The sequence below is a fragment of the Orbicella franksi genome, chromosome 6, assembly GCF_964199315.1.
Source record: "Orbicella franksi chromosome 6, jaOrbFran1.1, whole genome shotgun sequence".
In the NCBI taxonomy this organism is placed as follows: domain Eukaryota; kingdom Metazoa; phylum Cnidaria; class Anthozoa; order Scleractinia; family Merulinidae; genus Orbicella; species Orbicella franksi.
Genome location: NC_138150.1, coordinates 1845228 through 1866778, shown reverse-complemented (window position 1 = coordinate 1866778; position 21551 = coordinate 1845228). Strand labels below are relative to the sequence as shown.

Below are 21551 nucleotides of genomic sequence, written 5' to 3'. Positions count from 1 at the left end.
AACACCTCCAAATCGGCAGAAGAATTAATCAAGCAGCAGTAATTATAGAGCTTGTTCAAATGCAAGATGAATTTATTAGGCAAAGTGCGCTTTCCATTCAACCAGAAATTGCAGAACTTTCGAAACAGAGGCAAATGGTAATTTCCTTGCAAAGTTTCCGGAAAATTGGAAAATTGTTATGTTTTCGAAATGTGAACCATTCAACGGAAAATTTCGTAAATTCTGCGGAAAGATCAAAGAGAACGGTAATTTCCGGTCAGAAATTTTCGAAAATTTGGTATACTTCGTGAGGTTGTCTTTTTTTCCCGGAATTTCCGGAATTTGTCTTGGTTTTGGTTTTACTACTAGTGGTTTGAGATCGGTAGAGTAGTCAAATTGGTAAGTTATTGGTTTGATTTTGGTTTTGTGACACTCACTTGAAAACCGCCCTATGATGGCTGTGTAAATCTCCCTCCTTGGCGCGTTTTATCTTTGTTTTCATTAGCACTTCTCGCGACAAGCTTGTGACAATCATACAAATGAAGTATTTTCTTTTAGGTGCAAGATTTGTGACGAAGGGTTTCAGGAGTGGAAACAATTACAAGATCACGAGAGTGCTCCACCAGAAGATCACCAACCAAAGTAACTCAAGTTTTTCTTTAAATTAGGATACACTTAACGGCACGCTAACTTCTGTTACTCTGTGTCAAAATTCTAAGACCTGCCTAACGAATGGGCGATTCCAAAAATCGAACAACATTTTCCTCAGTTTGGCATACCATTTTTTCGTCCTCGACGTAGCATACCAAGGAGAGTTTCCTTTACGCAAGTCGCGTTAATTTCCTTCTGCAGGAAGGATATGGATTTAAAACGAAACTAATTCCTTGAGCGTCGGTTCAGAACATTGGACAAGACGCTGAAAGTTAAGAAGGGACCTTAAGCAAACCACGTCGGCAACGGCGACGAAAACGCAACCAAACAAAAGGCTTAGTGAGCAGTTCAATAGCCGCGCACACTATGAATCTTTGAACATTTCTTTGCTGCCCTCCGCAAAACAACAACGTGAAATGATTAAGTTTTGCGTATTTTGGAGAACGCGAACAACGGCTAATTTTTCGTATTTTCTTTTGGAATTGAATGCTGGCGTTACATATTTACAGCTCGAGCAATTTCTGAGACCAACAGACACTCTCAACAGATCTAGATAATTGCGAAATTCGAAGGTATAATATAAGTTCATGTTTTACTAGGCGTTGTCCTTGGGGTCGCGTCTAATTTCAGTCGCATTTGTGCCCAGCTGGTCGTTAGCCGTTGTTTTACTGGCGATATTAACCTGATATGCCACCGAAGTTTCAGTGCCAACGTTAAATGATATGTATTGGAACCTGTAAGGAGACTTGATATTTTAATCTTGGTTAGCAGTGCTTGAGTCGGAAACATGCCTTTGGGACTAACGTGGAGATGTCTTGTTTTGTTCCAGGTGTGTTAGCTGTGATATGCAGTTTCAAACTCTGAAAGAAAAGCAGCACCATGTCCGTTCAAAGCACGGGCCACCTGTGACAGCGGAAGAGTGTCCCATCTGCCACAAGACCTACAACAAAGTGTACCTCAAGGAACATCTGACGACTCATCAAGAGAGCGATGCGCTAAAATGCAAAGATTGTGGCAAGAAGTTTTCTTCCAAAAGCAACTTAAATAAACATGGTAAAAAGCACTTGCCGGGTTATGTTCCAGTCAAGGATAAGCTACGAGAGAAGAAATACAGCTGTTCAGATTGTGGCAAAAGATTCGACTCCATGCATGGCCTGGAGGTTTGTAACTGATGTAGTTCTGAAAGAAGCTATGTAACGCCGGGTTTGCGCATCTCTAAATGTTTGACCTAATTGTTTCAGGTTCGTCGTTGCAATCCGTGTCTATCTTCTCCATCCTTAACCATCCTTGTTCCTTTATGGTTTATTATTATCACCTTGGTGTTTTTCTATCTTCGTAAACTATAATTTTCAGGTTTCCTTCAATTTAAAGGTATTTTTGTGCGAGGCCAAATAATTCAAAATACCGTGACTGAACTCCTGTAATGACGCCTATGGCTCAATGGCATAGTCATTGTTTGACATGTATTAACAGCCTTTAAATCCTGGGACATCTTAAAATATTAGCTTAAAAAATGTAGAAAAATATACAAAAAGTGATAACAAACCAAATATGATGAAGGATGGTCAGGATTTGAGACGATTGAGATGAATTACGAATGACGATATGTGGCTGAAATCTGCCCAGTTGTGCAGTCTCCGACGACAACATTTTCCCTAAGACAATCGACTCCTTTATTTTTAAAACCTGCCAAGATTAATAGGTCATTTTACAGTTGTGTACGTAGTTACTTGACCCATGAATGCTTTGATACAGACCTCTCTGCTTTTCTCATTTAAATGCCAACTAGTCAGCGTAAGAACAACTTGATTTACTCGACAAAAGCAGTGAGGTCTTTATCGAAACAAGCTCACCTGCAGCCTCGCTGTCATTCAAAGGCCAGGTCACTGAGCAGACAGCTGTAAAATGGGCTATTCGCTATTTCCACATCCCCCATAACACACCTTGTTTGCCCCCAAAATCCTGCATAACCTTTGTTTCCCATTTCTCCTGGGTATTACAGTCGTCCCAAGAGAAACTGAAGACAATGCTTATGCAAAATTGGAGGGGCAAACAAGGTGTATTATGGGAGATGTGGAAATGGCGAATTTCCTAAAATACAGTAAAGAGAGTTAACCCTTTTGAATACCAATTACGCATTACGACGTCGCAAATCGAAAAACAACGTTATCAGTTTTGGTGCAAAAACGGTGGTAAAATGGTCCACTATGCCTATGATTGATCAAGGTCCATTTCTAGGCTTCGCCCGTAATTAACATCCAACTTTTCACGGCAGCCAGAAAGAACATGCAACGCAAAAGGTAGCCAGAGTAAAAGGGCAGAGAAAAAAAAAGAAAGGAAAGGGGCAACAAACAAAATTGAGAACGGTTAATGGCAAAAAAAAAAAGTCCAAATTTGGGCTTATGCGCACGCCCGGAATTGAAATATTGCTCAATTTTGTACCCAATCCTCGAAAAATCTCTCCTTTTGGTAATAAAGGCTTTCTTAGCAAAACTTAGGCTTATTTAGCGTCATGGCAGCCAAAAAAACCTGACTGAACGGTTAAAAACGGTATTTTTTGGCGAAAGTTTGGTATTCAAAGGGTTAAGAACTCAATCAGTCTTGTTTCTGCAGAGCCACCAGAGAAGCCACACGGGAGAGAGGCCCTTTGAGTGCGACCAATGCTCGTGGAAATTCACTCAGAAAACCCATCTAAACCGACACATCAGGACCGTTCATGATAAGGTCCCTAGAGTGCGCCATTCAGAAGGCTCCAATGCACCTGTCGTGTGTGACGTCTGTAACAAAGTGTACGTCAGTAATCGTGTCTTGACGGTCCACATACAATCCGTGCACGAGGGACTGCGACCATACAAATGTGAATATTGTGATGCGACATACACTCAGCGAGGTAATTGTTCTTATGTGTTACTTAAAATTTATGCGATACTACGATTCCGATGCTGCAAGTCCTTTGAGAAGGAGCTCCCTCCCCGTGCCCTCAAAAAGAAGAAAATGAAGCACAGAAATCCTTGCGATTTTTCATTGTAAACCTAAGATTTTCTTTTTAAGCGTAACTCAAGACATTGACATTATAAAATTATCGTCTTACTTTTTCTTGTTCTTTCGCCATTTATTAAGTTGGACATGCCATTTTATTGCAACAACTAAAACACAAACAAACAAAATCCAACATAATGCAAAACACAACACAGCATAGCACAACAAAACATAATTCAACAACATATAACATAACGCAACAAAGCAAAGCAACACAAAACGCAACAAAACTGAGCACAACAGCAAAGCACAACAAAACAAAACAAACACAATTCAACACGACACAACACAGCTAAATACGACAGAAACAACGCAAAACACAACACATTACAACAATTCGCCGTCGCTCTCTCGCGCTCAAATGCCTGAAGCAGAGACAATAAGAAAATCAACTCTTCTTTGTATCGTCATCACAATCATAGGCCACCTTTGGCGACACAAGCATGCAAGTCATTACGAGAAAGAAGAGGTGCAAAAGAAGTATACCAGCGACAAGTTTATCTGCAACTTTGATGGGTGCATGGTGACATTTGACACCCAACCAGAGCTAGTGGAGCACGTGAAGACACACACTACAGACAAAGCGTGTATGTGCAATGAATGTGGAGCAACATTCGTTTCACTGCCGAATCTGGCCAAGCACACGAGGAGGAGACATGGCGATCAGGCACCTCCAACGTACAAGGGATATCGCTGCGAGAAGTGCGACAAAACGTTCCTTACCAGTTACCAGCTTGTGGTACATTTCAGGTAAGATCAAGGGCGCTTTCCGTTCAAACAAAACTTCCGGTTTGAATTTCCGGAAATTTCTAGTGACGAATGAAACAGCATTGCCCGGAAAAGAAGACAACCTTGGGCGATTTCCATTCGACCAAAAGTTCCGGTTTGCATTTCCGGAAATTTCCAGTGATGAATTTCCGGAAAAGGAGACAACTTTGCGAAGAGTACCCAAATTTTCGGATTTTTCTTAACGGGAATTTCCGCTCCATTTGATTTTTCTTCTGGAATCTTCAGTTAATGGTCGCTTTTCGGAAATTCAACAATTTCCGTATTTTCTGGAAATTGTCCCGGGAAATTTCTGTAACGTATTATGTCCATAATATTCGCTTAAGAATTAAGATGTTATTTACAAGGGTAAAAAGTTTAAAATTAAGAGAAAAACTGAGCGTTTATGACTAACGAGGTCATCTTCAGGGTAGAAGACTGTCGGCTATAGGTTTTATTTCGCTACGTAAGAATGAAACTCTTTATTCAAACTGGGACTCCACTGTTGAATCATTAGTCCCTCAATGGTTCTCCGCTTGAAAAACGATTGGGCCGTACAAAGTATTCCCCAACTGAAAGAATGGAGCGGGTTGTCGCGAAGGATACGAGCAGGTCCAGAGTCGTTACAAGGTCCTGAATGTTTATCAGTTCTCACCTCCACATGTAACAACAACAACAACAACAGTCGTTATTTGTACTCCCTCTCTCACGTCCACTAATTGCACAAATTATCGATAATAGAATTAGATTACTGGCTGCCTGGAATGACCATGGGGGCTAGCGGAGCCACGCAGCCAGTTGACATCAGCGTTAATGAAAATAAATTACAGGTCAGCAAGATAGCACACATTAAAAGAAGGAAAAAGGAGAGAGAGAGAAAAAAAAAACGCTATTAAAACGCTATTAGGGAAGTCTGAAATAATTAAATTTATATTTGGGTATAAAATATTAATATAAGAGAAGCACACAATTAATAGCTATGACAGCTAATAACACATAATAACATTTTATACAAATTATATAAACTATAAAAGTGCATGTAATAATAAGGCTTAGATGCTTGCATGTTACTTTGCTATGGTTTATGTGACATTTAGGTGTAAACCTTTTAACTAAGCTGATGGCTTAGAAAGCCACGATTATGGAAACTGATTTTGAGGTCATGACCCGCATGACGACGGTCGTGACTCTGAGAGAGGTGACACGGAAAATTATGGCTCTGAAAGTTGTGATCTACGAGTTTTGAAGTCATGGGGTCGTTATGGTTTGCTTTGAATGAGTGCTTTTCTGATGGTCGAATATAGAAATCAACAAGCTCCTAATTTGTGTTTATTTTCACCGTTTCAGGGGTCATACTGGAGAAAAACCATATAAATGTGATTTATGTGGCAAATACTTTGTTCAGAAGTCTGGCTTGAGGAAGCATATCAGGTGGGTATAAAGTCAATCAACCAGTCAGTCCGGCCGTCTGTAAGTCGGTCAGTCAGTCAGTCAGTCAGTCGGGTGGTCAGTCAGTCAGTCAGTCAGTCAATCAGTCAGTCAGTTAGTCGGGTGGTCAGTCAGTCAGTCCGGTGGTCAGTCAATCAGTTGGGTGGTCAGTCAGTCAGTCAGGTGGCCAGTTAGTCAGTCAGTCAGTCAGTCAGTCAGTCAGTCAGTCAGTCAGTCAGTCAGTCAATCAGTCGGGTGGTCAGTCAGTCAGCTGGGTGGCCAGTTAGTCAGTCAGTCAGTCAGTCAGTCAGTCAGTCAGTCAGTCAGTCAGTCAATCAATCAGTCGGGTGGTCAGTCAGTCAGTCGGGTGGCCAGTTAGTCAGTTAGTCAGTCAGTCAGTCAGTCGGGTGGTCAGTCAATCAGTTGGGTGGTCAGTCAGTCAGTCAATCGGGTGGTCAGTCAGTCAATCGGGTGGTCAGTCAGTCAGTCGGGTGGTCAGTCAGTCAGTCAGTCAGTCAGTCAGTCAGTTCGTGCTAAATATGAACTAACCCTTAATTTTATTTTCTAACGCTAGATGTAAACGCTGTCCAATGGTAGAAGGTCGACCTATCAACCCCAGGATAGCCAAGAAATATGCTTGTCAACACTGTGACAAAATGTTCCCAGGCCCCTCGGACTTGAAATCACACTTGCGGACTCACACAGGAGAGAAGCCATATCAGTGCACTGTCTGTCAAAAGGGTTTCAGCCAACCAGGGAACCTGACTAAACACGTAAGGTGAGTTTACAAAGCCCAAAACTATGAGAAGGGATTCATCCATAGAATAAATCTTAATACAACCACCTTGCACGGCGTAATAAACATTACCGCACGAAAGTACTGCTTAATAGCTTTTAAATAGATGGTCGCACAGTAAGGTTTCATCCACAGATGTAAGAGTTAACCTGAGGAACAAAATAAACAGAACCTCATGAAAGTGCTACTCAGTAGCTCTCATTTGAATGGTCACACACAAGAGTTTCATCCACAGACTTCAAAAAAGTTAGAACCTCCTTGTACAGCGTAATAAACAGTAGTACATGAAAGTACTGCTCAATAGCTTTCATTTGAATGGTCACACACTAAGGTTTCATCCACAGACTTAAAAAAATTAGAACCTCCTTGTACAGCGTAATAAACAGTACTACATGAAAGTACTGCTCAATAGCTTTCATTTGAATGGCCACACACCAGGGTTTCATCCAGAGACCTTAAATTTAGAACCACCTCGTACAGCAAAATAAACAATACTACATGAAAATACTGCTCAATCGCTTTCATTTGAATGGTCGAACGCCGAGTTTCTTCCAAAGACGTAAGAATTTGAACCGCATATTACTTGACCCAACGTATCATTGAAAGTTTAGCAGGTAAGATGAAAGTTGTTTGTTGATGTGCTCGTTAGGTTTGTCCACAACAAAGAGCAGCGCCCCAAGGAGAGAATGCGAGAGAAGAAATTTTTCTGCAGCTTGTGCGGCAAAGCTTTCCTGTGTCCAAGCAGCCTCGCCATGCACTGTCGCACGCACACTGGTGACAAACCTTTTTCATGTCAGCATTGTGGACAGGGATTCGCTCAGGCAGGAAACCTTAAAAAGCACCTCAAGCGCTGGCACCAAGATGGTGCTGAAGGAAGACCAAGGTATGTGAGAACTGGTGCACGTTTGTGATTAGTGTGGTGCCGTGAACTTAAGGTATTAGGGAGCCTAAGCAAACTACGACGGCAAGGGCAACGAAAACGTCACCAAACGCAAGGTTAAATGAGTAGAAAAGTGGCTGTGCACGAGCGTTATAAATCGTTGTACATTTTGTCGCCGTCTTCTGCAAAACAACATGTAATGACCAAGTTCTGCATATTTTGGAGAATGTGAGCCACGACTGCTAATTTTTTGTATTTCCTTTTGTAATTTATGCCTGGCATAACATATTTAGTTTGAGCCGGTTTTGAGAGCGATCGGCGTATTAAACAGATCTACAGTCGTGGACAAAAGTCCTTGGGACACTGTGATGTAACGAATTATCTGTGTTTTGCAACCGAGGTTTTAACAATGCCATGCTTTCCTTTTTAAAACGCATTGCTGTTCCCCCTTCCCACCCAATACCATGCTGAAAATCAGTAGAAATTGCAGGTACTCAACTTTGTATGTGGGGTTGGGGGAGAGGTTAGGCAGGTGAAGTTGTATGCGCGTCTGGCGTGTGCAGAAAAGCGCCAAAAGTGCAAATTTGTCCCAAGACTTCTGTCCATGATTGAAGATAGCTGCGAAATTCAAAGGTAAACTATAAATCCAATTTTAACTAGGCGTCCTCCTTGGTGTAGCCGTTGTCTTCTGAATCAGTCGAAGGAATCAGTGTCGTTTTTTTTTTTTTTTTTTGCAGACCATTTAGAAAGGTTTTTAATCGATGTCGAAGGTAATCCGGACCATAGAAAACAAAAAAACACTGGCGCCAACTACTCAAGTTGTCATAGGCGAACCCAAAACCAATAACGACTTGGTCACGCTCGTTTCCACGCCACACGTGGCGATGGTTAAGTTTGCTGTGTTTTCCATTTAAAGCCGCTCTTAAACTACCGCAAAACTAGTCAAGATAATTTATTGGAACACTCTACTAAACAAGACGTTTGTAATGTTTCTTGTAGGCGGAAAAAGGGAAAAGGAAAGAACGCTGGCACTGAATCGCGCGAGACCGAAGAAGTTCCCCAGGACAGTCGAGATGAGACAGGGGAAAGCGAATCCAGTCAAACAGTCACTAACGATACGTCTAATGACGGGGTACATGAAGGCACTAGTGAAAGTACGCGTGCCGCTAGCAGGGTAGCTCCCTTGGCTCATGCAAGTTCTCAGACATCTTTGGTTGGCTGCACGCCTCTCAATACCCCGAACCATTTTTACGGAACAACACCTTTGAACACAGTCGCTACTAGTTCCCTGACCAGCACTCCTGCTCAGAGAATGCCAGTTGTATTGGGGTTCGTTGGCAGCCCTGTACAACATCCCATCAGTGTGCAGAGTTCGCAGTCATCTCCAAGCCCCTCTGTGATTGGACCTTCCGGGAGAATCCGAGGGACATCTTCATTTGGGGCTGGCGAAGGAAACAGTCCTGTGCACAGAAATATGAACATTTCGTCAGGAATTGCTTTGAATTCGCAAGCTGGAAACTCACAGGGAAGTAACCTGAGTACCATCTCTGCACAGCAGCTTCAACAAGTGGTCATCTCCAGAATGCTGGCTCCCATAGCTTCCGAGAGTACAGAGACCGCGTTTGTTCCCCCTAACATAGCAGGGGGCCCCGCTAACGCTAACCCCCCACCCCGAGCTTCCATCCTTCTTCCGCACGTACATTCCCTGCTTAATCCCCCTGGGATCAATCCTACTGGCGGCGAGGTAGCAGTATGGCCCTTTGCACCTAGCACCAACCTATATCAACAGTAAGATGTGAACAGTCACGCCAGTTATGTTTACTCCCCATAGATAAGTGCCGGAACTTAGACTGCTGGCAGTCTCTTTTTCTCTCAAAATCAATCAGGGAGTATGAAGCGAGAAGGGATTGGAACCAGACACGGACGCGGCGACCCCTTCTTATCCAATCGCGTTCGCGGAAATGCACACTCCTCTGACCGTAAGAGAAACGAACGGCTGCAAGCAGTCTAGCCAGAGTCACGCAATATGTTGTCACGTCCAGGAATTGTCAACTACGGCTGTTGAAGATGAGAGAAGACATAGTGTTAGGTTGTTGGTTTCTAAACTTTTTAAAGTGATCTTGTGCTGTCAGTTTTTTACCCCATGCTATAAACAGCGCCCGTTGTTGTTTTTCTTGGCGTAAAGTCACTACAATTATAACAAAGTTATGGACTTGTACAATAATCAAACGCTAATTGTGTCGAGTAGTTACTTGGGTATCAGGTATCAGGTATCAGGTAGAGGTAAAGCGCAGAGCTTTCGTATTTTTAGCTAGTATGCCAGTCGATCTGGCCTATTTCAGGTAGATGACAAAACGTTTATCAGGTCTAATCACTTATTTTCTTGTTGATTTATGTGAGTGCCAGCAATGACCCGTTCGTTATAGTGCGGAACTTTACGAGCAATACTTTCCTTTGAAATTAGTGCTTCCATGGTGATATTTAACCTTTATAGCATGGGTGGTTGCGGCGCGACATTTCATACCGCGTTAACTCGCACGCTGCCACGCGTTTGATGCGTGTCACATGCTATGCAAGAGTGACATGCTACACTTCACTAGTTTCTTGAGTTGATTTAAGAGAGTAAAGAACTATTAAACTACTTTATGATCAGCCTATCGCATTTACATTTAAGTGGTAACTGAAATTTGATTTTGTTTACTTATAGTTGTGAATGGACTTTATAAAGCAAGAGAGATTGAAGCCGGGCTTCACGCTCTCTTGATAAAGATAAAAGAAACTAAAAACTGTGGTTTTAAGGTTAACAATACTTTGATCATGTAATTGAAAAGAACTGGAAATGAATTAAACAGCAGTTGTGTACGCGCCATAGTTTAAACATGTGGGTCATTCCCGACATTTCTTCATTATTTGTTCGAAAAAAACTTCTATGTAGGGAAATCCGAGGAATTGACACCTCTTTCTTTACGCCGCCTGCGTAATCGAAACTCGTCTGATAATTTGGGACCATGGAACTAACTCGAAAAATTCTGTCTTGACGACAATCCTCCGTAGGAAAAAAGATGGCGATCGGTACATTTACCCATAGTTCTTAGCGCACGAAAACCTTAACAACGTTCATAAAAACGTACAGAAGAGTTACAAAACCTTCAAACCTAGCATAAACAATGTCCTTCGTACAGGGACAAATATTGTAAAAATTTGGCTTTCTTTGTGCCTTACAGGCTGTGTTAGGTTCGCAAGGTATTGTGGTAAAATGTACAGCCGCCATCTTTTTTCCCACGGTGGATTGTGCAAGTACGCCCGTGAAGGCCAACAAATCTATAATTTTATTCATTACGTGTTTCAATCTAAAATTGGTTTTGTATACGGAAAAATGAATTAAAATGACGTGGCAGAGGTCCTTAATTATTAGTAGGGGAAGTTTGATGTGAGAAAGAGATTGTAGATGGTGTTGTTGCGTGAATGTTTACTTCCGTGATTTCTGAGCATAGTTTTGTCACGTGTGAGAAGTCACGTGATAACCGTGGAGACGGATCAGAGCTTAGCGAGCGAAGAACTTTGTGGTGATTGTCTAGTTCTTTGATCAGATTCGATCTCAAGGATTTTCAGTCTTTTCGTGGGAAAAGTAACAACTAGACAGGGATTTTTTCATTAGTCATTCATTTACCGAAATATACCTTGAACCAAACTTGTGGACTATCATCGAGAGGGCTTCTTCGTTCCAGACGGAAGCAACAGGACCCAGTCAGCCATGATTCGTATCAACCCATTTCCGATTCTGTTGAATAACCTCAGCAATGAACTAGAGGACAAGGATCTGCAGAGTTTAAAGAATGTCTGTGCAGAATACATTCCGGGTGGTGAGCGTGAAAAGATCAAGATCGGCTGGGACGTCTTCAACATTCTGATGCGACAAAACGTGATCGGCAGCGAACCGGAAAAGATTGCAAGCTTGCTGGCTATTATCAAAGAACTGAGGAGAAGAGATTTGGTACACATGATAAAGAAGCACATACAAGAGCATTACGAAAACCCGGAGATGATATTAAATTATGTTAGAGTAAACGATTCAACGAGCGGTCCGAAAATCGCATACTCCAATAATCGAATTCAAAGGGATGAACAAGGTTCTAGATCTACATCGTGTTGCGTTCAAGATTGCTGTTGTTGTAAGCTTACATGTTACAGCAGTCCATGCTGTGATCTTGCCTGCTGCTGTGTTATTTTTGCAATACTTTTTGCCTTCTTTACCATTGCAGCGGTTCTGGCCTGGTACGCCGACATCCCCGAAGTCACGCGATATTTGAAATCCAATGATGATTGGAAGAAAGCTGGACCATATATCATCGGTGTTTTGACTTTGTTTACATTCTGCTTCGGTTTTTGTAGAATTTGTCTTTTATTTCGTTCTAGACGAAATGAAATGTCATGCAGTCAAGACAACGGAAGCATCAATGATGAAGCTATTTGTAGACCTGATAGCGTTAGTGCATCGTATTCGGGGTATACCACCCCAGACCGGCCCCCAGACCAAACGAGGGAGGGATCTTTTAGTTCAAATCCGGCCACCGCTTCTTGTTCGCTGTCATCTATTGCATCACGCATTCCACGTGTGTCCGAATCAGAGACTACTCCAGACGGCTTACAAAACAGTGAAGGCGATAACGTGAAATTTTTTACCCCGAAATCCAGCCGCAATGTCAGTTTAGCCGATCCTGGAATTGGGGAGAGAGTAGGGAAGGAAACTGAGTGATTTTAACCCCTGTAAACACCTGAGAATTTACTCACAGTCCTCTATTAATCTCCGTAGCGTGAGAGAAGAAGGTTCTGGTACAAAAATTGCGTGACTAAACATTCTAGAAAATTACCAGAAACTTAGTACTTACAGTTGCTCTCCCTAACACTTGCTTCACCAAGTTAACTTACGCAACCCCAAAATCACAGACGACCATAACTGATTTTTTCACTTAATGTTAAATGAGATGCCAAAACGGTCAAAGATTCGCTTTAAGGCAAAAAGACGTGCGACGCTTGCCTAAAGGCTGGTTTCCATTTGATCGCAGACGATCGCGGATCGCAGATCGCAAAAAGTTTTGTGATCGTCTGCGATCATATGGAAACACACTTCTGCTATCGTTTGCGATCCTGCGATCGTGATCGCAGACGATCGCAGAAATTAGAACCATGTTCTATCTTCTGCGATCGTCTGCGATCGTCTGCGATCAATTGTGATCGTGTGATCATATGGAAACCTAAGTTCTGCGATCTGCGATCGAAACGTATCCCATAATATTTTGAATTCTGACCTATGATTTAACGCTTCTTTGCAACAAAGCAAACCGCTTATTTGTTGTAAACATGGCTGGCGTTGAACAAGGTAACGTTAGTAACGAGAAATTTATGGAGGAAGTTGCGCAAGATCAGTGCGTTTACCACCGTAATAGTAAAGATTTCAAAGACAAAAAACAAAGAGGCTAACTGCTGGGAAAAAATCGGGGAGAAATTTAATTTATCGGCGGATGAGGCGGAGTTCAAATTCCGCAACATAAGAACTGCGTATGGCTGTTATCTGAAGCGATTGAAAACGCTACCTTCTGGATCGGGGCGAAATGCAGTGCCAAGGGAATTTCAAAATAGGTTGACTAAAAGAAGAAATAAATTTGCTTGCAGCAAAATTTCCTCCTCGACGTCCGCCATATTGTTTGCTGCGATTTTCCCCCCAGCACAACGCGCGTGTAATTTTGACAGTTCCGCTGTCCGAAATGTATGCCACAGTCGACTCTGCGATCGTCTGCGATCTGCGATTTGCGATCCGCGATCGTCTGCGATCACATGGAAACCAGCCTTTACGAACCAGGACTCCTTAGAACATGCAGTCACTTATCCCACTTTAATATCTCGCGGTATCCGGATGCGGTACATTTGTTACGCATAATAAAAGAAGACTGTGTGCTTATTTTTGTTTTGTTTTTTGCCCCATATCATGTTTAAGTTTGACCACCTCTTTCAAACGGTCAACTTGTATTACAATGTAAGAGGTCACCAGGTTATTTCCGGAGGGTGACCGCTTAATAGAGGTTTGACTGTATAAACATCCTTTACTTACGAGTTTAGTTGGTTAGATATCGCTAGTTCTTTTTTATCAATATTATTTATTTATTTATTTTTATTAGTTTATTTACATATTTTTACGTGTAGTTTTCTATTACATTCGATATTTTAATTGGTATGACTTTATAATTCTTATGTTAAAATTAGCGTGATAACTGTATATAGGTTCTGCTGACTCAATAAATCCGGGCTTCCTTCTGTTTGAGGAACTCGCTAAGCAAGCTAACATCTTGTTGGGTTTTTGCCCAAGCGATTTTGTTCTGCTGTTCCTGGATGTAATCTTCAATTGGTTTATCTAAAGCGATAAACCTGTTCGAACTTTCTGCCATTGTCTGTATTTGCGAGAAAACTAGTGTAAACTTGTGGAAACTCTACAAACCTCTGCGAATGAAGATTGAAGAGGTGCCAACAACGACGTGACTGATTCATTTTGACAGCTGATTTCTGATTGGATGGAACGCTTTTCCCACTTGTGAGAAAGTCGTTTCGTGATTTGTGATTGAATGAAGAAATTTGCACATGGGTGTTTCATACGATATCCTGGGTTTTATTCTTGCGCGGTTTCCGGTGTCGGTCATGTCTCTAATTGTGACCCGGCCGCCGAAGCTAAGCGAAGTATTTGCGTTTGTCGCGCGCGAGAAAAAACCTCTGGTACCCAGGGTATTCATGCGATCGATTCTATATGTACCCTGCGAGCAGAGTCTCATTCGATCTTCCTAGACAAATCGGGAAGAGGAAGATTTGTCAAGGAAGATCGAAGGAGACTCTGCTCGCAGGGTATTTTTTATGAAAATCTCAGTAAGTATGAAGTTAAAAGCTGATCCTCGCCTTTTTCCATTCGTTCTTTGCGCCGGCTCCCCACTGCTAAAGATCGCGCGCACAAAACTCATTTGTTGTCTCCGCGTGTCACGTCAATACACAGACGCTCTCTCTGACCTTTTCTTTCAGGGAGGGCGACTGTCGCAAAGGACCATCGTTAGACTGGCTTCGTGGTTTGCGCGCGCAGGGAATTGGATAGCCTGCTTTGCAAGCGGTCAGAGTTTTATTTTGGGGCGTGAGTTAGCTAGAGCAGCGTGCGGAGACGCGCTCGGAAAAGGATAGCCAGCAGAACAAGTGGTTTAAATGGAAAGAGAAAGGAGTGACGAAATATTTGTGTCCTCACTCCTTTCTCGTTGCGCTCGTGTTTCGCGCGCCCCGCTCTGCGCCAAACCCCAATTAAGCGCAGACAGTCGACGAACGCCCTGTGCTGCGTGACTGATGCAAGACCCTTTTTGGATTTCTCACGCAATCTTTCCACTCGAAGAAAAATGCCTGAGAGCCAAAATAATAGGGTTAGATACATGATGCTCGATTATTTGCGCATTAAGCGTTTGTGCGTCACCCTCAAAACAACAGCATTATGCCTAAAATTATCTCCAGAAGTGGCATTTGGTTATATTTGATGCCCTTTTCCATACCTGAAGACAAAAAAAATACCTCCATAAGTCAGAAACACAACATTTTATTGCATCAGTTACAACTTTACAAGCAATAAACGGTAAATAATGCTCAAAAGCAACTCTCCATCGTTAGAATACTCCAGGGTCAGTTCAAGGCCTTGAAAGGAGCAACCATGCTTTTGAATATGTTAAATCCTTACTAAAAGCAGTGAGAAAGTGATAATTTCTCATCACAGTTTTGAAAATATTAACTTTTTATATTATTATTTTTCTCTTTATGCTGAAAAAAAAAAAAAAATTATTCAGTATGCCAGCATTATACTCTATGCTCCGACCGTAGCATTATGCCCAAAAATTATGCCGGCATTATGTATGATCTAACTTTACAAAATAATGTCTTCTCAACTTTCATTTTCACTTTCAATTGGGCGTATCAGGAAATAAAAACATTTACTCCATCGAGTTCAAAAGTTCGCGACGGTGGATTGCGTTCCCTTTCCTCAGTTTGCATATTTTTGTTTAAAAGCAGTTAAACCGACGCGTTTATCTGATGGCGGAAGGTACAGGACGAAGTTCTGGTTCTTCGACGGACAACCAGGAAAAAGAGGGAAGAAAAAGAGAGGAAAAAGGAACGAAAGAAACGACAATTTCTAGACATAGGCGTCGTTTCGTATCTCAAGGGATCATATTCATTTACCAACAAATTACCAGAGGTGGATTATACAGGGAGCTTCTTCGTCTGGTGAGTCTGCTTCGACCAAGGCGGTACAAAAGATTGAAGAAATCAGCCATGATTTGCATGAATCCATTTTCGATGCTTTTGAACAAACTCAACAACAAACTTAAGCACAAGGATCTGCAGAGTTTAAAAAATATCTGTGCAGAATACATTCCAGGGGGTGAGGGTGAAAAGATCAAGATCGGCTGGGACGTCTTCAACATTCTGATGCGACAAAACATGATCGGCAGCGAACCGGAAAAGATTGCAAGCTTGCTGGCTATTATCAAAGAACTGAGGAGAAGAGATTTGGTACACATGATAAAGAAGCACATACAAGAGCATTACGAAAACCCGGAGATGATATTAAATTATGTTAGAGTAAACGATTCAACGAGCGGTCCGAAAATCGCATACTCCAATAATCGAATTCAAAGTGATGAACAAGGTTCTACATCGTGTTGCGTTCAAGATTGCTGTTGTTGTAAGCTTTCATGTTACAGTAGTCCATGCTGTGATCTTGCCTGCTGCTGTGCTATTTTAGCAATACTTTTTGCCTGCTTTACCACTGCAGCGGTTCTGGCCTGGTACGCCGACATCCCCGAAGTCACGCAATATTTGAAATCCAATGATGATTGGAAGAAAGCTGGACCATATATCATCGGTGTTTTGACTTTGTTTGCATTCTGCTTCGCTTTTTGTAGAATTTGTCTTTTATCACGCTCTAGACGAAATGAAATGTCATGCAGTCAAGACAACGGAAGCATCAGTGATGAAGCTATTTGTAGACCTGATAGCGTTAGTGCATCGTATTCGGGGTATACCACCCCAGACCGACCCCCAGACCAAACTAGGGAGGGATCGTTCAGTTCAAATCCGGCCACCGCTTCTTGTTCGCTGTCATCTATTGCATCACGCATTCCACGTGTGTCCGAATCAGAGACTACTCCAGACGGCTTACAAAACAATGAAGGCGTGAAATTTTTTACTCCAAGATCCAGCTATAATATCGACAATGACGACAATTAGCAGAAGCCCCGCGGTCACGTTGGAAGTTTAAACGTTTAGAAGTAGGTTTTCAAAAGTGATTTACCTGAACGTTTTTAGTCCTGACTTTCTGTTAATGTCACGTGCCCAGTAAGAAAATATGTAAACCAGTCTTTTTAGTACAAGTTTAGACTAAATTTTTAGCCAATGAGTGAAAACAGATCTTTTTGTTGCCAGTTGAAATCCAAACACTGCTGTTGTCTGGAATTCAATATGGCGGCCAATAATTCTTTCATGTTTTCGTAGCTAAACCGATAGAGGTCACAAACGTCTAACGCCGAACGCCTGACCTAAAACTGCCGTTTGCAGTTTGCCGTTGACATGAAAACGCTGGCTCTAAATGTCTCTTAGTCAATCCTGAAATTGGAGAATGGGTCAAGGAAGGAAAAAACCTGAGAATTTTGAATTTAGTTATGTACGAGCTTGCGAGCTCGGAGAATTAAGGAAATGACTAAGGAATTTCCTTTTTGAACATGGGCTCCTGAAATTAGTTTGTGGAATAGTTATCACTACTGAGATAGAAAATCAGGGACCACACGAAGAAAGTAGAATAATTCAAAACCAGGGCCTCTAGATTATTTTTTGTTTCTCAGTGTTGTTACAAGGCCGGCCAGACGGGAGCAGGTCATAATTCTGGGAAGAGAGTTACGAAGGGTACTATCGCAATGCAGTGTTTACCACTTGTGACGTCATCAATTTAAATGTCATCAGATATTCTTGATAAGCAGATAGTAGTGCTAGGCTAGGCCTTTTCGCTCAATGGTCAGGTTTAGATATCGACGACGTTCCGATGTCGCAAATCGAAAAACAATGTTATCAGTTTTGGTGCAAAAACGGTGGTAAAATGGTCCACTACGCCTATCATTGATCAAGGTCCATTTCTAGGCTTCGCCCGTAATTAACATCCAACTTTTCACGGCAGCCAGAAAGAACATACAATGCAAAAAGGTAGCCAGTGTAAAAGGGCCGAGAAAAACAGAAAGGAAAGGGGCAACGAACGAAATTGTGAACGGTTAATGGCAAAAAAAGTCCAAATTTTGGCTTATGCGCATGCCCGGAATTGAAATTTTGCTCAATTTTGTACCGAATCCTCGAAAAATCTCTCCTTTTAGTGAAAAAAAAAGCTTTCTTAGCAAAACTTAGGCTCATTTAGCGTCATGGCAGCTAAAAAAAACTGACTAAACGGTTAAAAGCGGTATTTTTGGGCGAAAGTTTGGTATTCAAAGAGTTAAACCATGTCTAACTTTTTAGAACATCTCAGTCGCGGAACCATTTCAATGTTGGGTTGGAATTTCTGAAGTGCTTTCTCAGCGTGGTCCAGATCGAAAAGTTCGAATAACAAGTGGACAAAAACCTCTTTATTGAGGTTGTTTACGTTGTCTTGCAAACTTCTATGCCACTGTTTTAAATATCTTCTCAAATGAAAACATTTCTAACAACACCAAATGTCGAAAACAAACTTTGAACTTCAACATATCAAACACTCGAAAGTACTGGTGAAATGAAGCTTTTGATGACATTTTATCTGTGTTTGCAAAATTTCTGTGAACTTTGAAATTTTTGATGTTATTTCAGGCAACTATTTATATCTTAAGCTTTTAAAAAAAGCAAAAAGGACTGTATAAACATACTAAAAGTTATTCTGGTATCAATTAAAAAATGAAAACGCTCGATTTCCTATCGGATTTCGTCTTAAACTTCTATACGTGTTCGCAAAGCGCGGGATTTTGGCACTGCATGCTGTACAACAGTATTATTCAACTCGAAGTGACTATCAGTATCACGAGCGGGTTAAACGCTGACAACTGTCAATGCATATGGCTTTTGAGGAAACTCGAGCAGGTTCACTTAAGAAATGGTGAGCGTGCAGCGTGCAGCTATCGAGTTATGGATGCACGCGGGAGGTTGCTTACCATGAATGAAACGTAAGAGTCGCACGAGGCGATAGCTTGAGTCGCACGAGGCTGTCGCACGAGGCTGTCGCACGAGGCTGTCGCACGAGACTCTCACGCTTCTTTCGTGCTTAGCAACCTCCCGTGTGCATCCACGCTTACCATTTCTTAACGCAGGGTCACAAAAAGGAGTGCGCGACGAGACAAAAGAATCTCTACGTGGAAAGGAGACTCGTTCAAAGTTGATGACCTTGAAGCACATAATCACTGATAAGAGTTTCAGATAGACTGAGAGCAAGACTGAGAGAGTCTACGAACTGAAGTATAGAAGTGATCTTGTAAAAACTAGACCGTGAACAGAAATAATTGAACAACTCCAGTGTGATCAATTTATTATTTCTCCGTATACTCGATAGAATTTAACACTTGTCACGAGGTGTTCAGGCAAATTCTATTGGAAAGCAAATAAAAAAGTCATGATATTTTAAAGGAAATTTTGGTTCGTAATTGTGGACTACAGGAAAGGTCGGAAAATTCTGTAACTAATATACCTCGTTGTTTTGAGTTCCCATTTCTAGTCTCCTTTTAAAGGATAAGAAAGTATAAGCACGCAAACTTGGGGAATCTAACTCTTAAAGAGAACTGCTTGGCTTACGGGAAGGGAACTCGTCACGATTTCTTGGTTCACGGGGATCTACCTCAATGGTCTTCTCTGCGGACGTCAAGGAACGGACATAACTTGGTCCAACAGTAGTTTATTCCGCCAACTGTGTAATCAAGGATGTAATCGATTATGTAATCGGAAAACGTTTGCTTACATGTGATTGTTGTGTACAAAGTACAAGGAAGATACTTTGATCTTTTGGTTCAAGTTATGTTGCTAGCTGAGTAAATACACCCAGAGGTTCAATGTAAAATGAATGTATCCAAGAAAAATGAAGCGGTGAATTTAGCAAAAAAAGATTGAGACTTGCATAGAATTATACTAAAAAGTACTGGTTTTAAGTAAAGCCTTTAATTGACAAAAGGTTGGCTGGCTGGTTACGGTTTGTGGTGAAAAAGGGTTGACAGCTATTTCCAAATATTTAGACATTATGTAATAGTCCTACATACAGATCCTCTTAATTGAAAACCATCAGTGAATTTCTCTCTTCCGAGACAGTGGGGATTCCCTTAATGTTACATTTACAGAAAGACTCACAGGTTTTTGGACGTAGAAGACTTGTTAATTGAACCGGCAAAACATCGATAATTTACCACCAAATTGACTTTTGCTTTCTTGGTAGTGCGCATACATCTAAAACTTGCGAAAGAGGTCAACCGTAGGAATCTGCATGGATGACAATCATGTGTTCTCTGTGCGTTGATGCGCGTATAGTACTTAGTCACGCCAAGTTACCAGCCATGGTTCCCTCTTTTGTCCTCGATCCGTTTCAACTTCTTTTAAATAACCTAAGCGATGAACTACACGAAAGGAATCTACACAGCCTTATACATGTTTGTGGAGATCTCATTCCTGGCGCCCAACGCGAAAGAATCACCACCGGCTGGGATGCATTCACCATTTTACGGCAACGCAACGTGATCGGAAGCGAACCCGAAAAGATGAAGAACTTGCTTGCAATCATCAAGGAACTGAGACCCAACAGAAAAGATTTGGTCCTCAAGATTAAGCGGCATATTCAGGGCAATTACCAAGAACCAGACTTGATATTGAATGATCTGGATTCAAGTTCCGATAGTCCTCTGCCATTCCGCGTGATTTCCAGACCTCCAACATCAACGCCTCACATACCTCAAGAAGATTGTTGTCGTATACACTGTTCAGGTTTGGCTTGCAGTTGCTATCCATGTCGTGGTGCTTGCTGTTGCTGTGTCATCTTGGCAATACTATTTACCTTACTCGCCCTCGTAACTCTCACGGCATGGTCGTTAGCAAGCAAGGATGAACACTCTGATCATGAAATATCACGTGAAGCCGTGCCATGTGTCGTCGGTGCTTTTGGATTCCTCGCGGTCTGCAGTGTTATCAGTGTCATTTACATCAGATATTGTAGGCCAAGAGATCAGCTGAATTATACAATGCTACCAACCACTCTCGATATGAGAACTAATCTAGCAAGCTACGCCACCTCTGACTCTTTGCGTACCAGCTATAACTCAATGGGGCAGAGAATAGAGAGTCCAAGATACGAGTGTTCCTGCAGTCAGTCGGGGCAGAATACAGCTTCAAGCTCGCTGACTTCTAGGGCATCGTCAGTACCGAGTCATCCTCTGTTTCCAGACGACATCGTTCCAGATGGCTTCCCGTGGGACGACTACCCTGAATTTTTCCATCAGAACGTGCAAGACGAAGAAGTCAATTAGCTCGAGGTCTAACCTCAATGACAAGGGAGGCAAACGAGAGACAGGGTGAGAGAGAGAGAGAGAGCCTGGGATCAAGGTTGAATGCCTGGTAATATTCATTCTCTTGCCTTCGTGGGCCGGTTTTTAACACGATACATGAATCGAAAGAGGTTTACAAACAACATATTAACATCTACGGACCTGCTTTTTGAACTGTTTGATTAAAGTTTTAATTAGACCTGCAGATAATTCAACTGACGGAGTTCTCCTGTATCCCGCGGGTTTCGGGACATTTCGCTTGGCAAGACTGTGTGCATTCGGAAGAACTGTTTCAAACGATTGCCAAGCTACAAACACCCTGTTCGATTTAAAACTTGTAAATTCCTTTGTTCTTTTCTTTTACTTTTGTTTCTGTCCTTATATTCTTTTTACATCACTTGCAAACTGATAGGATATA

At 41.9% G+C, this 21551-nt stretch overlaps 3 protein-coding genes and 1 long non-coding RNA gene across 4 annotated transcripts in view; 3 read left to right on the top strand and 1 right to left on the bottom strand.

The window, feature by feature from the left end:
* LOC145488898 (uncharacterized) overlaps nucleotides 1–10949 on the top strand; it is a 17448-nt gene extending 6499 nt beyond the window's left edge. The window contains exons 6-13 of the mRNA XM_081467729.1: nucleotides 538–621; nucleotides 1460–1790; nucleotides 3244–3520; nucleotides 4092–4419; nucleotides 5782–5865; nucleotides 6437–6640; nucleotides 7308–7541; nucleotides 8538–10949. Coding sequence (XP_081323855.1) covers nucleotides 538–621; nucleotides 1460–1790; nucleotides 3244–3520; nucleotides 4092–4419; nucleotides 5782–5865; nucleotides 6437–6640; nucleotides 7308–7541; nucleotides 8538–9330 — 2335 coding nt within the window. The 3' untranslated portion in view covers nucleotides 9331–10949. The remainder of the gene's footprint in view (nucleotides 1–537; nucleotides 622–1459; nucleotides 1791–3243; nucleotides 3521–4091; nucleotides 4420–5781; nucleotides 5866–6436; nucleotides 6641–7307; nucleotides 7542–8537) is intronic.
* LOC145488902 (uncharacterized) lies at nucleotides 2280–2999 on the bottom strand. The gene is made up of 2 exons (XR_014049541.1): nucleotides 2924–2999; nucleotides 2280–2747 (listed from the first exon to the last, which is right to left on the bottom strand). It is a non-coding gene; the product is annotated as an uncharacterized LOC145488902 (long non-coding RNA).
* Nucleotides 2953–21551, top strand: LOC145488899 (uncharacterized). Its single transcript, XM_081467730.1, has 2 exons — nucleotides 2953–3016; nucleotides 17886–21551. The coding sequence occupies exon 2, from the start codon at nucleotides 20087–20089 to the stop codon at nucleotides 21113–21115; it is 1029 nt and encodes a 342-aa protein (XP_081323856.1). The 5' UTR covers nucleotides 2953–3016; nucleotides 17886–20086; the 3' UTR covers nucleotides 21116–21551.
* LOC145488901 (uncharacterized) lies at nucleotides 11092–13533 on the top strand. The gene has a single exon (XM_081467731.1). The coding sequence runs from the start codon at nucleotides 11293–11295 to the stop codon at nucleotides 12292–12294; it is 1002 nt and encodes a 333-aa protein (XP_081323857.1). The 5' UTR covers nucleotides 11092–11292; the 3' UTR covers nucleotides 12295–13533.